Source organism: Acanthochromis polyacanthus, chromosome 15, assembly GCF_021347895.1.
Source record: "Acanthochromis polyacanthus isolate Apoly-LR-REF ecotype Palm Island chromosome 15, KAUST_Apoly_ChrSc, whole genome shotgun sequence".
NCBI lineage: Eukaryota > Metazoa > Chordata > Actinopteri > Pomacentridae > Acanthochromis > Acanthochromis polyacanthus.
In genome coordinates, this window is record NC_067127.1 from 32,959,125 (window position 1) to 32,975,995 (window position 16,871).

Genomic DNA, 16,871 nt, shown 5'->3' on the forward strand with positions numbered 1-16,871 from the left:
GTCTGTCTGTCTGTCTGTCTGTCTGTCTGCCTGTTTACAACATTACTCAAAAACAGATTAACGGATTTGGATGAAATTTTCAGGGAAGGTCAGAAATGACACAAGGACCAACTGATTACATTTTGACAGTGATGCGGCTTATAGTCTGGATCCACAGATTTGATAAAGACTTATGTATCATTGCGAGATAGCGGCACAGCATCACTGTAACCATGACAACAAGTGAACATTATGTCAGCTGCCTGCAGACGATCACATGATTGTGATCCTACTACAAATCTACTGCTGCAGACTTATCGGGACTTATCTGTCAGAAATTATACAATGACTGAGCAGCCTTGGCAGAGTACGGTGCTCTCTGAGTGTTTTTCTTGTTTTTATTGGGAATATACTGCTTACATCAAATATCACATCGAATATCGGGTATCATGTACCAGGCATTGAGCCCCTTGAGCTTCTAATAATGAGTATTGGCTCTGAAAATGCAGATTCATGTGCTTTTGTGTCATAATAAGAGCACAAAAGACTTTAAAAATCATCATGGATCAGCACTAGCTAGGGAGGTCAACAATAATGCAGTGCTTCCCTATTGAAATTATGAATTAATGTGGAAAACAACATTTAGAGAAAGTGACATGCACCTGTCTCAACATTAAATACACAAATTGCATTCCCAAACATGTATAAAATCTTTAAGATTTTTTAAATTTTTCTTTTCCAAAACATTCAGATGTGTAGAATTTCCTTCTTTTAACTGTGAAAATACATCTTAGTAGGACATTGCCAGTAAAAACACACCGTCTTAATGAAAGATGTAAACTGGATCCAATTTGTCTCATCTTACCTTTTCTGTAGGATTATTTACATGCATCACGTGCTTCAGATGAACTCATTGCAGGACTAGTTGGGCAGTTTATGCAGGAAAAATAGTCACGGGTGAGTGTAGTGACACCTGCTGGACAAACAGTCATACAACAGCAAACCTGTGAAACAGTTAAAACATGCAACGAATGCATTCATGCAGCAATATGATCTCACACACACAGATCTCTAACCATGCTACTGTAAAAATATGGCATCCACAGCATCCAAACAGCAGAATAACAGTAAAGCAGGGATGTCAAACTCATTTCAGTTTACGGGCCACATTCAGCCCAATTTGATCTCAAGTGGGCCGGACCAGTAAAATCACAGCATAATAACCTTTAAATAAATATAAAATAAAGTTCATTCTGAGAATGGTCACATTAAGGAATGATCTTTTTACAAAACATTATGAACAACCTGAAATTTCTTAAGAAAAATAAGTTCAGTTTCAGCAACATTGTGCCTCAGTTTATCATTTACACATTATGAAAAAATGAGACAAAAATGACAAAAGCGAGAAACAAAATGACAAAAATAAGACAAAAAGTGAGAAAACGACAAAAACATGAGATGAACGACAAGTCAGACAAACAACAAAAACAAGACAAAATATTATAGAAATGAGACACAAAATGACAAAAGAACAATGAGCAACATAGTATTTTACTTTATGATCGAAACAACTAATCATGGTCTAGATATTATTTTAAATTTATAGTGTTACAAATTTACCATTTGCAGTTAATGTCTTCTCTGTCATTTTTACACACAGGCCGGATCGGACCCTGTGGAGGGCCGGTTTTCACCCACGGGCCACATGTTTGGCACCACTGATGTACAGCCATGGCCATAAGTCTGGACAAAGCATGACTTACTATGTCTGTTTTGATGTCTATTACAGAACATAACTAATATTTTTTGACAGCACCAATTTAATTAGTCAACAAATCAACAAGGGATATAATGTTATCAATAAATTCCAACAATTGGAACAACTTTGTTCCCAAAACATAATATTAGAAGAAAATAACAAAAAAATGCAGTACTTTCACAACCCAATTTGGTAAGAATAACAAAATGACACCAAACTCTTTTGATGTTTTTTTAAATATGAAACTTAATATAGTTCTCAGGAGTTGTGTACTGTATTGTAAGTGACAATTTTGTGGTATTTTCTAAAATTCACAAGCGTCATGGTACTTGTGTCCAAACTTATGGCCATGGCTGTAAAGGGTTATTTTGCTGCATGACACCTTCATAGTCATATTGGTCAAAAGTTCAGTGAATAATTCTATAAAGTAAGATGTACACTGTTATGATCTGTTACCTGAAGTCTGTAGAAATTCAAGTCCACTTTTCTTCGACTGGTTCCTGCTGATTCTACTGATCTCTGCTTCAAATAACTGGAAAGTCTTGAATTTACATAATTAGCTGAATATCAGACTCTGCAATGAACTTCCTCAGGCCATTTTTTCAGTTATCATTCTTTTTTATAATTTATTTGCCCACAGATTTAACATTTTCAAAGGTTGATTAGACACTGAATCCCAAATGTGCTGCTCTGTTCTCTGTGCAACGAAACCTTCAGCTAAACTGTACATCTGGACAAACATCACTGACACACCCAGATATTTAGTGTGACTTATTTCTTTGCTGTTTTCAATAAAGTCCAAAGCTCTTTGACAATACTTCAGTGACGTCTCGCTCTTAAAACAAAAAATGTCAGTTCAGTCCGTAAGTGAAACGACAAACTGAAATCAATACATTGGTTCTTTTTTTGATGTTACATAGAGGCTGATGTGTCGAGTGAATGCTTGGACAGAAGGAAAGAGTGGGTGGAATCAGGGTTTTAGTGAATTTAACCTGATTATTGGCTGGATGGAGCATTTAAAAAAGCAGGAAACACCAAGGATTTTTTGTTATTAATTTCAGAGTAGGATACACAGTATGAGCAGCTTTGCCTCCCAGTCAGTACAAGTTTTGGGTATAAGGGACTGAGTGTGGAGTTTCGGGTACATTCAAATGTATCACTTCACTGAGAAAACAGGCATTTTGCAAACAGAAACAATATTTAATGAGTTCCTTGACAACAAGCAACAACAAAAATAAGATTCATAAAATGTTGGTTTTCAGTATTTTCCATGATGTGTACAGTCAGAGTCAGTTCAGTCCGTTAACCCGAACAGTGTCCTCCAAATCCTCACTGAAAACGAGGAGGAGGTTCAGTGCTGGAGGTCACGAGGGGCCTGAGGGTGTCTCTTTTTTGTGGGGTCTCGAACCGTTCCTTCATACACCACTTTGTTCTTTAAGCCCTCCTGGATGAACCTCTGCTGCACGCGTAGTTTAGCGTTGTTTATCCTGCAGTAAAACCTGGAAAGAGAGAGACACGGAAGAGTTTCTATTATAAACAAGCCAATGTTGTGACAACAAGTCCAAAAGCAAGATCTACTTTCACAGGTATGTTCAATATGTCAAAGTGTACTAAAAACCTACCAGGAACCAAGTGTGGTGACCATAAAACCCGCAACTCCTACGTCGAAAGACCTCTTAACCCGACCTGAGGACAGAACGACAAAGTGGTGTTTAGAGTTTAAATACACAGGAAACCAACGTGTGTGAAGCTTTCCTGTAACATCGCCGTAACTGCTGTGAATACTGTAAATAGTTCACTGTATTCTCACCACTTTATCAGTAAAGACGTCACCTGTCAGGAAAAAAAATACGATCTGCAGACAGAAAACTGATGGTTATCAAAGTTATTGTAGAGATTGCTCAAATGTGCATAGACAGCATGAAATAAACTGGTGAAGTCAATGCTTTTACACTGACATAAATGATTCAGAAAGGAAATAAAACGGTTCATAAATTGCATCAAATTGGAGGTAAAATCACAGATAATCAGAGAGCTGCACTTATGGAAAGAAAATACTAGGATGCTGAGAATAAAGTTGCATTTTCAGACAGAATAAAGCTGAAATCTTTGAAAAATAAGTTAGAATAAAACAAAAAAGTTGTAATTTTACAGTAAAAATGCAGTTTTTAGAAGTACACACGAGGTCCGATTTTGTAAAATTACAACTTTGCATCAGAATTTTAAAACTTTTTCAAATAAAATCCAGAAAATAACCGAATACTGACCAATTGAAACTGAAATTTTTGTCCGTTAATTTAATTTCTCTCCAAAGGGACTGAAATCAAAGTTTGGCCCCTAAAAATATTTTGACACACCAAGAGGTTTTGCATAATTTACTGACATAAAATAGAATGTTTTGAGATTCTCTAAAATGCGTACATTAACAGTTGGGTGAGATCCTACCATATCATGTGAATTATGAAAATTTTGCACTTTAAAAACCCTGTGCAATATTTATTTCTCCACATACAATAGAATACATGCTATTTACCTCTTCTTTCTATTTATATACAATCTGTGCTGTGAAGGAAAAACTACTCTCTTTCCCCTTGCTAAAGTATTTCCTCATAGCTGTTAGCTGAAGACATCTCAGAAAATCATACAGGTCACATCTGTCAACTACAGTCACCTTAAATCATCCTGTAGATCCTATAGGTCCCCTCAAATCAGCCCTGTTCTTATTTGCTTCGACTGAACTAAGGCATTGAGTACACTGAGGCCTTCTCTCCCTTTAATATGGCTCTGAGAAAGACAGATGCTAAGAAGAAGATAAATCAGGACTACCTGGCCTGGTCAAGATTAGATATTGTTTAGTCTGACGTGCCTGAGCAGATAAGATGTCCCAATGTTAGGCTGTAATATAAATATGACACTCCTCCCCACCCAATATATACCAGGAGGTCAAAGAGAATCCTAAGAGCTGGTACTGGCTTAGCACATGATCTGTTTCTTTGTTGGATCACTTCTCCTGATAGGAGTAAACTTTATTCTCAACCTGAGCCATCTGAGTCTCCAGTGTGTACTCTATCAGTATTTCTATTCATCAAAAAAATCTGTGCAATAATGTTATTTTTTAGAACTAGTGCTTATGTATATTTTGGTTTGTTGTCTTTGCTGCTGTAGCATTGGACATTTCCCTAGTGTGGGATTAATAAAGGGTTATCTTATCGTATAATCAGGCCATGAAAAGAAGTTCAGATTTTTTGTAAGGCACTTTGTAACTCCTGTTTTGAGAGGTGCAATAGAAATAAAGACTATTATTATCAATATTATTGTCATTAAAAGGTGAAAGACTCAAATAAAACTCACTGGTAGCCAGAAAGTAAAGCAGGCCAGCAGCTAGTGAGCCTCCAGCTCCATGCAAGATGGCTTCTCTGGCACACGGAGTTTTCTGGACATCCAGGATCCCCATCAACCTAAAACCCTGAAGATAAACAAACAGAAGTAGCTAATAAAGCCTCACAAGAACTCCTACCATCTTTATCTCTCTTAGTCTGTGTTATTTAACTTGGGAAAAGATAAAATCTGTGCATGATGTCCAGAGAGCATTGATTACATTTTTATGTGCATAGCAAAAATAATTCCCAAATCATGGCATGGAATATGTCTTCACGGTTTAGCACTAGAGGTAAATATATTTCATTAATAATATACTGTATACAAGCTGTGTTTTTAGTTACACATTACACCTAAAAAAGACAAAACTAAAACATTTGGAGTTTAGTAACAATAGCAAATAAGTAGGGTCATGTTTCAGTCGAATATTGGGATTTGTGGTGAATATTTTCTAAGCGGATTCTTTTTTTGGATGACATACTATTTTAGAATATCTCTTAGGTACTATATACGATATGAGTTTCGTGTCTATATTCTATTTAACCTTTAAATACTACATTTTTGAACAGAGTCTGGTATGAGGCGACCATGACTAACTGAGGTTTTCTACTCTCTAGCTATAGCTAGCTTTACTGACTCATAACTTAAACTTTCAATCTGGTCACATTTCTTGAATTTTGCTTCATGCTGCTAATTCCCGTAAAGTTAAATTAACCCAGAGTTTGTCATCTCTACAAATGTAAACAACTCAGACGTAAATAAGTTCCTAATGCAGCTACAAGCACCTACACTTGTCCGTTAAACGTGTTAGCATCCACTCAGTTTTAGCTTTAAACGCGAGTATAACTCAGCTAAACAGCAATATTTCATTTAAATCAAAAATAAAACCCAGTAAAATAGTTTAACCGTTGATTATCATTAACTGCTTTGGTTGACCTTCTGAAAACTGGAAGCTAGCAGAAATTTTCACTGTATTCCCACTTTGTAACGTACATTTACATTAAATGTTTACCTTATCAGGCCTCTGTTCTTCCTCTCCTGCCATTGTCCCGCCGTGTTTGTCTCCTTCTGTAAAGGTGAAGCTCAATTTATCTTAAAAAACACTCATATAATCATTTTCATAAGTGCATTGCCTTTGCGCATGCGCTATACCTGCCGGATGGGTCCGTCCGCTATTAATCGCCGACTCGAAAGAAGAGGATGACACACGACGGTTCCGACATACGCAAGGAAAAAAATGAACATATTGTGACTTTAACGTTTAAGAAACATATTTAAATGACATAAAATTGTATTTATTAATTGGCAATATGTTAACCTCTTTTCATTTGTTACTTCAAATTTAGATGTACTTGTTTATTGGTGTTAAAAAACAGCAATATGTTACAACTGTATGAGGAAACACGAGTCAATATAACAACGATGTGTAATTTATAGCTGAATTATTGCCGCTTTTAATATATATATATATATATATATATATATATATATATAAACGTATATATAATGTATATAATGTATATATATATATATATATATATATATATATATATATATAATGTATATATATATATACATTATATATATAATTATATATAATGCATATAATGTATATATATATATATATAAACGTATATATATATATATATATATATATATATATATATATATAAAATGTATATATATATATATATATATATACATTATATATATATAATTATATATAATGTATATAATTTATATATATATATATATATATATATATATATATATATATATATGTTATATACATATATATATATATATATATATATATATATATATATATATATATGTTTCAAACACAGGCTAAAGTGTGTTTGGTTTTTGTAAAAAAAAAAATGTGTTTGTGTCTATACACTATATATAGGTTCCTCCAATATTTTAATTATTTATAAAAAAAATATATTATATAGAACTGTAAAATTATTAATGATTAGTTAAGATAATGCTTACTATTATATTGTTGTTTCCTAAATGGCAAAGACAATTGTATTTATTTTTCCCAAATTTTATTTTATTTTATTGTTTTTATATTTTTATTGTATTTATTTTTTATATTGTTTGTCAGCATAAAAATACAGCAAAACATATCATTTTGTATTTATATGACAACACTGAAGCGTTATATTAAGCAAAATTTTTACAGATTTTTTTAAAAATTCTGTTATTATTGTTATTATTATTATTATTATTAGGGCTGCACAGTGGAAGGTGGTTAGCACTTTTGCCTTGCAGCAAGAAGATCCCCGGTTCAAATCCCGGCTTGGGCCTGGGATCTTTCTGCATGGAAGTTTGCATGTTCTCCCTGTACATGCGTGGGTTTTCTCCGGGTACTCCGGCTTCCTCCCACAGTCCAAAAATATGCTGAGGTTAATTGGTTACTCTAAATTGCCCGTAGGTGTGAATGTGAGTGTGATTGTTTGTCTGTATATGTAGCCCTGCGACAGACTGGCGACCTGTCCATGGTGTCCCCTGCCTTCACCCGAGTCAGCTGGGATAGACTTCAGCACCCCCTGCGACCCTAGTGAGGATAAAGCGGTGTATAGAGAATGGATGGATGGATTATTATTATTATTCAATAAATGCTACAGATGTTCTTCTCTGTGTTTCCTTTCATTTGTAACGAAACTGTCATTCTGGGATCAATACTGACTTTTACATTGTGTAGCGGATAATTTAGATGCTGAAAATTAAAAGATTGATTAATTTAAAGAAATAAAGTAAAGTTCAAAGTTGAAATCCAAAGAAACCCGAGTCAAACTGCGTCATTTCAACCTACTGGGAACATTAATCCTGACAGGAATTATGTGGCTCCAAACGACACCGTCTCAAACAGGAAGCCATTGTGTCACCGTGGTCCTGCTTTGACCGAACAGGATCAATTTACCAGCAGAGGATTATCGTGTGGCAGTCTGCTTTTTCCTGTAATGATGGAAATGATTTCCACAGCAAGCTATTATGATTAGTAGAATACAGACTTTAGAGTCTGTTGGAGCCTTAAAATAAAGTTAGACATATATAATTCAATGAAAAAAGACTATGAGGGGGGGAAATGGCTAAAAATTGAGATATAGGTATGCAGTTTCGTAAAGATAAGGTGAAATAGAAGAAAAAATTTGCAGCCTGGTGCAAGCTTATTGCACATTAACTGAAGTATTAATAGGTTTGGTGACTGTTGAATATTTGAAGACCGCATTTTCTTTGTACAATTTATACAGATGTCCATTATTTTGTTGCTTACATGCTATTACTCCTGTGTTATATGCTTTCACTTTCCACAACAGGAATAATTGCCATTCTCATACCAGGAGTCGAACCCTGACCGCCTGGGTAAAAACCAGGAATCCTAACTGCTAGACTATATGCGACTTGTCAGAGTCGCTTTCGTCATCCAAAATCTGGTTAAAAACAACACATATAACTGGAAATATCACTACTTTATATATTCCTGTGCATATTAATGACATATTTTAGTAAAAGTGTCTCGATTTACCATCAATCTGCACATTACTCTTAGTTTAAAGAAGCACATATTACTATCATTTCTGCTGCTGCGTGGTGCTGCAGGTTTTTATTAAACAGAATTTGGATGAGTTTTATTGACAATTACACATGAAAACTTAGACTTTTGGTGCTGTAAACACAAGTCAAATAAACACTAACTATAAAAGACAATTAAACACAGTACTTGTATTAATTCACTTAAATTTCCTTTAGCAAACAGAACTAAATTGGGTAAAAAAAAAAAACCCAAACAAACAGAAAATCATAACAGTCACATCCACTGACATAGTTCATGAAAGGAGGACTTATTCTGCATATTTTCTACTGAATTTTATGTAGCAAAGATGGGTATTTTCTCCAGTGTTTTGTTCATTTACAGTAGGTGATTTTTTCATTTTCCCGATATTTCTTTATATTTGCAAGACGTCTGGTCTCAAATAACAAACAACAGACTAAAATAAGCAAATAAAACTTACCAGAATAACTTCTATTTATTGATAAATTTCCCCCAAATGTCCAGTGAAAAGCGATATTTGAGGGCCTTCCACTTGATGAGAGTGTAACAGGATGTAAAAATGATACAAGCTAATCCCCTGGATCAATGAAGATTTAAAACTGGACCGTGCGTCTTCCTTTTAACAAAAACAGGTGATCAGGACTGAAGCAGTGAAATTCAATCTGAGCTTGTTTGGACACCAGACTCCTGCTGATATAAAAACTGAGCGTCGGCTGAGCTCAGAGCACTGCTGCAGACAGCACAGAGGTAAGACCTGATTCATCTGAATGTTTCTCTGACTGTTGTTTATTTATTTCATATCATAGTTAATTGAATTTTTGATTAACTGACTAAGTGTCCCCCGCAGCAGAGAGATGTTGCCCCTGGTGTTGAGTTTGTTTCTGGGAGCTTTATCTTCCATGTGGCCACTGGCTCCAGCAGGTAAAGAGAACAGAGTTTAACTTATGACAGAATTACACTGAAATATTTTCACACAAAGCAATTTGCTTCCTCCTAATAATTCAGCATTTTTTTGTGAAAAATGTATGTTTTTATTTTTATATTATATTTTTCTATTATAGAGCAAAAGAGCATTAACTCGGTCTTTTCAACCAATGAAACACTTAATAACACTGACTATCAATAGATACCTTTTCTTACATGATGAACTCAGACACCTTGAATTACAGCTGAATAATGGGGAAAAAAAGTCACACATTTATACCAGATATTTGTAACAAATGCATCATTTATCTTGTCCACAGGTTCAGCCTATTTAGGAATAACTTTGTACATTTTTTTTTAAATGGTCCTTTTTTGTAATCACATTACAAATTCAGTTGTACACTGTGTTGATTTACAGTTTAATTTTTTTGTTCTCTAAACGCTTAAGATCCATCTTTGTATTTGCAAGACTCAAATTAAAGTCTGCAGATAGCAAACAAGTAAACCAACCAACTAAATATAGTTTTCTTTCATAACATTTACTGATATCAGTATCAGCTGTGATTGAATGTGTCCCTCCACCTCATGCAACCTGGTTATGCATATTATCAGGACAAGAGAAATTCTTTTGACTTTTTTCTTTACTACCGTATTTTCCATCAGTCAGTTTGTCCTCTTGGTCAGCAGTAACAGCTAGCTAAACATCTAGCTTCTATTGCTGAGAAAAAGGTCACATTAGCATGGATTAGCAACCCTGTTACTATGATTAGAGTAGGGTTGGCAAATAAAAAAATAAAACATGGAATAAGAGCCTCACTTCTCAATCTCTCTGAATGTTACATTATTAATATTTTAACCAAACTCTAACACTTTCCACAACCAGCTGCCTTCCAGCTGCCGTTCTGCCAGCTCGTCAACCAGACGGTGTCTCTGGAGAAGGAGGGATGTCCTCGGTGTCACCCGGTGGAAACCACCATCTGCAGCGGACACTGTGTCACCAAGGTACTGTTGGAGAGGAAGCAAAAGGAGAGAAATGAAGTGAAAGAGAGTCACTGTGAAAGAAAAATGAAATTAATTTGGTTCCTTAATGGGAGAAACAGCTACGGTCTGAAAGAAAAACACATTAAGGCTCTGTTGTGGTTGTATGCAGCGGGAGGGATTGAAGACTTTAATGAGAGAGTTCAGGTAGGAGGGGGCTGTCTTCTGAGGTCTTTTCACCAAAACCGTCTCATGTGTGATAACAGTGAAAGAAAAGGTAAAACTTGCATGAATAATGGATGCACACTTCTCAAAAATCCCACCGATTCATGATAGCGTGACAATAAATCTGCATTTACAAAACAGGACTCCTGAAAGTGGATTCAAAATTGGATTCAGTTGGTTTGTATTCTTCAGATTTTTGAGCTTTAGTTGCTTTCTACTTGAGAGTAGCTGATATTTGAACTTTTTAGTTGACTCTGTGATTGTCTACATCCTCTTTGTGTGGTGATGTTGTGTTATTCTTACTTCTCTCCAGGATCCAGTCATCAAGACGCTGTTCAGCAACGTCTTCCAACATGTGTGCACCTACCAGGACCTGTACTACAAAACGTTTGAGCTTCCTGACTGTCCTCCAGGTGTAGATCCGATCGTCACCTACCCGGTGGCTCTGAGCTGCCACTGTGGCGGATGTGCCATGGACGTGTCTGACTGCACGTTGGAGAGTCTGCAGCCCGACTTCTGCATGAATGACATCCCTTTCTACTACTAGTCTAATCCAATAGCAGCTTAAAGAACATTTAAACACCTCGTACGTAGTGTGTAGAGACTGGTAAAAGTGTTTCTGTGTCTTGTGCAAATACACTTAAGGATTAAACACTCTGAATATTTTCATTTCATTTCATTTATTTATTTTTAAAATGGAACAGTTCGGAATAATGTACATTTTCATGTAAATAGGAGAGATTATAGCCATGCGGCTAATTTCCATCTCAAGTCCCATTGGCAGATCAAAGATAGAATAACATAAAACCATAACTAAACAAATAACATAAAACCATTTCATGAGACTTCTATGAAAGGTGAATATGGTTATTCACTGAGATTACTGATAACCTCCAGCAGCCTGCAGGGGGCAGCACCAGGACACTAGAATATTAAATCTGGACCAAATCAACATGGTCAAAACATTGTAAACCCTCAATTAACGTTGCACATGCTAAACTGTATAGTTTTTAAGACTGCAAATTATTCTGTACAGAATATCAGGCTTCAGATGTGAAAGAATACGTAAATCATACCATCAAGACAAGCAAAAGATGCCAAATAGAGCTGCAACTATTGACTAATTGACCAATTGGCTGCCAGTTGCTAAATTAATTGCCAACTTCTGTGATAATTCTTTGAGGAAATGTCAAAAGTCCCTGATTCTAGCAACTACAATGAGAATATTTTCTGTATCCTTCCTCCTATTTGATAGTTAAAATAAAAATATGATATTTGAGGACGTTATCTAGGGTATTGTAACACATTGATCACCATTTTCCACCAATTTCTGACAGTTATTAGACCACATAACTGATTGATTTATCCAGAAAATAAAAATCAAATTACTCACCAATGAATATAGAGGCCTGGCACAGCCCAACAGCCAATCAGCAGTCACTATAGGGACAACATGGCCCTAATCTAATATCCTCTGTGTACCTTTGGCCTCTTTAAAACAACACAACACAACAGTGCCCTCATGTTCTCTGCATGTTCAGTAGGATTTGGATTTTGAAGGTTTTAGCTGCTTTCTCATCTCCTCTGTCCTCTGTATTTTTTATGTGCAAATGGTAATCAGTCAAATATTTAAAATCTATCTGAGAAAGAAGCTATGAACATGGATGCACAGGTGTTTAACTCCTTTGCAGTTGTCTTTTCTGCATCTAAAAGAGGTGCCACACAGCTGGAATAAACAATGTCAGCAGCAGCAGGAATGAGAGATGTGTAGAAAAAATACATCAGTAAATCACAATATATATCCCTCTATTTGTATACTGCTATTTTTGTGTCAAAAAGCATGTAATTTGGATGTTTTTAATCACATTTTACCACTTTGTGTACCATATTTTGCAACAGCAACATTATGTTTAACTGATGCTGCAAGGAGGTCTTATTTTGTTAAAGGCCTGCTGCCTTCAACTTCTTTCACCTCATGTTCTGACTAAGAACGAAAAAGAAGAATCAAGATTGTAGAAACTAAGAAATGAGAAGAGGGGAGGATTACAGGAAAAACAAGACAGAACAAAAACTGTTAGAACGCGAAGGTAAGGAAACTCAAAAACAATCTGGCTGCATGATGAACTGGAGGTAAAAGTACTGGGGGAGTTAATTGAATAAGTAGATGCAGGTTAAGGTGGGAAAACAGTGCAGATGGGAGTGTGAATAAGCAGCAGTTTTCTATGAAAAAGTTCCAATTAAGCAGTAGTTCTTTGGTTGGTTGGGCGAGAACACACAGCTACCAATGATAAAAAGCTGACAGCTAAATGAATGAATGACCCACACCCAGGACCGTTTGTTTCTGTATCTGGTTATATTTAGTTTACAGCAGGTCCTCGATTTACGCAGCCTGTCCTCAAACGAAAAGCGACCACATAAGTCGTCTGTATACGCCCGTATTACGACCAAGTGTTATGTTTTGACTATGTGACCTCTGGCGGTTGAGTAAATATCGACACTCCGGTGTCGCAGGTGAAACGTCACCATGAACAAAAATTGATCTAACACTATCCCTATCCCTATCCCTAACCCAAATCCTAACCATAACCCTAAACCTGTGCTGGGAAAGTGAGGAAAAAGCCGTTTCGCGAGGGAAAAGCCGCTTCTCGAATTAAATCCCGTAATGCGTTCCTTTTCCCCGTAGGGGCGCTAACGTAAATACGCTCTCATGGGTCGTATTCCGGTGCACGTTACATACGACCGATGTGGTCGTATGAATTTGAGGACTTGTTGGATTTACGACATCCTCGATGTTATGTTGCAGTCAACATATGCTGGTAAGCAATTTTACAGCATTCTAATAACCACACTACACTCGGCTGGATTCGGCTCTCTTCTTCTTTTGGATACCTTTCTGCTGACTTATCGCAACACCCCCCATGCCACGACGAAGGAGGCGCATGGTGTCACACCTGATCTCAGTGTCACTGACGGGTAGTGTCTCCAACTGCGGCGTGTAGAACACATCTACAACACTTGTCTTCTCTGGATGTACTTGTGGAAGTGGCAACCTTGAAAGTCCATCTTTTGCATGTGAAACACCCTTCCAGTATTGGATGTTGTAGTCATGTACTGTCAGAAGAAGTGCCCAACGTTGCATTCGGGCTGCAGCCATGGGTGGTGTACTTTTCACTGGACTCAGGATGGAGGTCAGTGGACGATGGTCAGTGAGTAGGGTGAACTTGTTGCCATAGAGATATTGATGGAACTTGCGTACTCCAAAAACAATGGCTAATGCTTCCCTCTTGATATGAGCATAGTTCTTCTCTGCCTTGCTGATCGTCCGAGATGCGTAGGCTATCGGTCTTTCTACACCATCGGGCATGAGGTGTGAAAGCACAGCTCCAACACCGTAAGGTGAAGCATCACACGCCAGGCGAAGAGGTAGCTCAGGATTGTAGTGAGTCAATACTTCCTGTGAAACAAGAAGAGCTTTAGCTTTCTGGAATGCTGACTCACAAGCTGTCGTCCACTGCCATTTCATCCATTTATTAAGCAGTTCGTTCAATGGTTGCAGTATTGTCGCGAGGTCAGGAATGAAACATCCATAGTAGTTTAGCATCCCTAAAAAGGAACATAGCTGGCTAACATCACATGGTGCTGGCGCTTCCACTATTGCACACACCTTCTCTGGTGATTTGTGGAGCCCAGCTGCATCAATGAAATGGCCTAAGTATTCCACCGACTTCTGGAAGAACAGGCACTTTTCTTTCTTGAGGTGCAGGCCGTACTGTTCCAGCCTGCCCAGGACTGCATCCAGCGTTTTGAGGTGTTCTTGCTCATTAGGACCACTGACCAGAATGTCGTCAAGGTAACAGTGAGTATATGGCAGTCCCAGCAGCACTTGGTCCATAGCCTTTTGGAACAATGCAGGTGATGAAGCTACTCCAAAGGGTAGATGATTAAAGCGAAATAGCCCTTTTTGGGTGGAAATCGTCAACAGTTCCTTGGACTCCTCTTCCACCTCTATCTGTAGATAAGCGTTTGATAAGTCCAACTTACTGAAGCACTGATCTCCTGCCAATGAGGCAAAAAGGTCCTCAATGCGTGGAATAGGGTACTTATCCACACAAAGTGCAAGGTTGATAGTGACCTTAAAATCCCCACACAGTCTCACTGCACCATCCTTTTTGCCAACCGGCACCATGGGTGTGGCCCAGTCACTATGCTCTACGGGCGAGATCACCCCAAGCTCTGTCAGGCGTTTTAACTCAGCTTCAACCCGAGGTCGCAGGGCATAAGGCACATTTCGTGGGGGACAGAATTTGGGCACACTGTCTTGTTTGAGAGTCAGTCTGGCTTGAATACCTTTCATTGTGCCTAGCTTCTCAGAGAACACAGTAGAGTGTCTTTTTAAGACTGCTTCTAAATTGTCTCTCTCTCTTAGCTCAATGGCATACACAGTTTTCAAATCTTTCCAGTTCAGTTTTATAGCTCTTAACCATTCTCTGCCAAACAGCAGAGGTGCTTCTACTTTTACTACATACAAAGGCAACTCTGCACACTATTTGTGCACACTTATACCTTTTTGACCCCTTCAGGTGCCAAGGGTTCTCCTGTGTAAGTCTTTAACATGACATCTGTGGGTTGCAGAGGCAAGTGGCTGAAAGTTTCTTTGGAGGATTAGGGTTAGGGAATTAAAGATACAGCAGCACCCGTATCTAGTTCCATCTCCATTTTTGTTTCATTCACAGTTGGTAGTACAGAGATGCGTGAATATTTCCCTGCTTTGGTAACAGCAAACAGTCCCAACTCACCATCTGTGTCGGATCTGGCTTCCTCACTCCCACCTCTGTTGCCTCCACATGATGAATCCTCCTCTTTTTGTCTTTAACACTGCGCTTGAATGCATTGCCTTTAAAATCAGTTTTCTTCACGTTTACTTTCCTTTCTTTGCTGTGGCTGCGTTTAGTTTTGCTTCTGCACATGCGCTTGGTGTGGCCTTTCCTCCCACACTGATGGCAGTCACGATCTTTGTACCAGGACTCATCATCAATATGATTGGCTTTCCCGCAGCGGCGGCATTTCTCGCCCTTCTGAGAAAACACCGTGTTCACTTTAAGGGAGTTGCTCAGCTGCTGCACGTCCCGCGCTGCAGTCTCCACCGATACAGCATAATCCACTGCTTTCTGAAACGTGAGGTCTTTCTCAGTTGACAGACGCTTTTGCACAGTCTCACTCGTAAGTCCACACATGAATCTGTCCCGTAGCGCCTCTTCCAAATAGGCACCAAACTCGCAGTATTCCGAGAGCATCTTTAACACCGCCACATACTGTGCCACAGACTCTCCTTCCCCCCGATTCCGTTTGTGGAAGCAGAAATGTTCCGCTATCACGAGCGGCTTCGGAGCAAAATGTGTCTGTAAAACATCCACAATGCAGTCAAAATCCAGGTCCCCCGGCTTGTCAGGAGTTACCAAGCTGCGGTGCAGTCCATACGTTTTAGGCCCCATCACACTGAATAACACGGGCACCTTCTTAGCATCCCTGGTCTCATTAGCCAGGACGTAATGTTCAAACCGCTCAATACATGTAGACCACTGCTCACCGGACTCATCAAAGGGATCCATATGTCCAATTACTCCAGCCATGGTGTGTCTTTTGGTCATTGTTACTGGCACAAAGCAACCTTTGGAGGGAAAAGCTGCTCCGGCACTCAGGTAGCAGCACTAGCCCACTCGGTAGCGATGCTCGTCTTGCGTGGCTGTTCTTTAAAGTCCAAACTTGCCCAACACTGGCGGTCCACACTGTCACAGGGATACAGCCGTCTGGACCACACACCTCGTCGCCAATTTATGTTATGTTGGAGTCAACATATGCTGGTAAACAAGTTTACAGTATCCTAATAACCACACTACACTCGGCTGGATTCGGCTCTCTTCTTTTTTTAAAATTTTTCCACACACCCAACTCACAAGTAGAGTACACGCGCCACCTGCTGGCCATCACAATGCAGTGCAGCAACAGTTCAATACATCACACTCAACCTACGGCATTTGGTAGTTACATCGCCATCTCCCATAAAGT

General features: G+C 38.1%; 2 protein-coding genes across 2 annotated transcripts; one reads left to right on the plus strand and one right to left on the minus strand.

The window, feature by feature from the left end:
• Nucleotides 1–2,768: 2,768 nt before the first annotated feature.
• Nucleotides 2,769–6,341, minus strand: LOC110970208 (cytochrome c oxidase assembly protein COX20, mitochondrial). The gene is made up of 5 exons (XM_051959757.1): nt 6,269–6,341; nt 6,129–6,184; nt 5,090–5,204; nt 3,361–3,424; nt 2,769–3,237 (listed from the first exon to the last, which is right to left on the minus strand). The coding sequence occupies exons 2-5, from the start codon at nt 6,159–6,161 to the stop codon at nt 3,090–3,092; spliced, it is 360 nt and encodes a 119-aa protein (XP_051815717.1). The 5' UTR covers nt 6,162–6,184; nt 6,269–6,341; the 3' UTR covers nt 2,769–3,089.
• Nucleotides 6,342–9,372: 3,031 nt separating this feature from the next.
• Nucleotides 9,373–11,474, plus strand: lhb (luteinizing hormone subunit beta). Its single transcript, XM_022220459.2, has 4 exons — nt 9,373–9,425; nt 9,526–9,599; nt 10,486–10,604; nt 11,119–11,474. The coding sequence occupies exons 2-4, from the start codon at nt 9,533–9,535 to the stop codon at nt 11,350–11,352; spliced, it is 420 nt and encodes a 139-aa protein (XP_022076151.1). The 5' UTR covers nt 9,373–9,425; nt 9,526–9,532; the 3' UTR covers nt 11,353–11,474.
• Nucleotides 11,475–16,871: the final 5,397 nt, after the last annotated feature.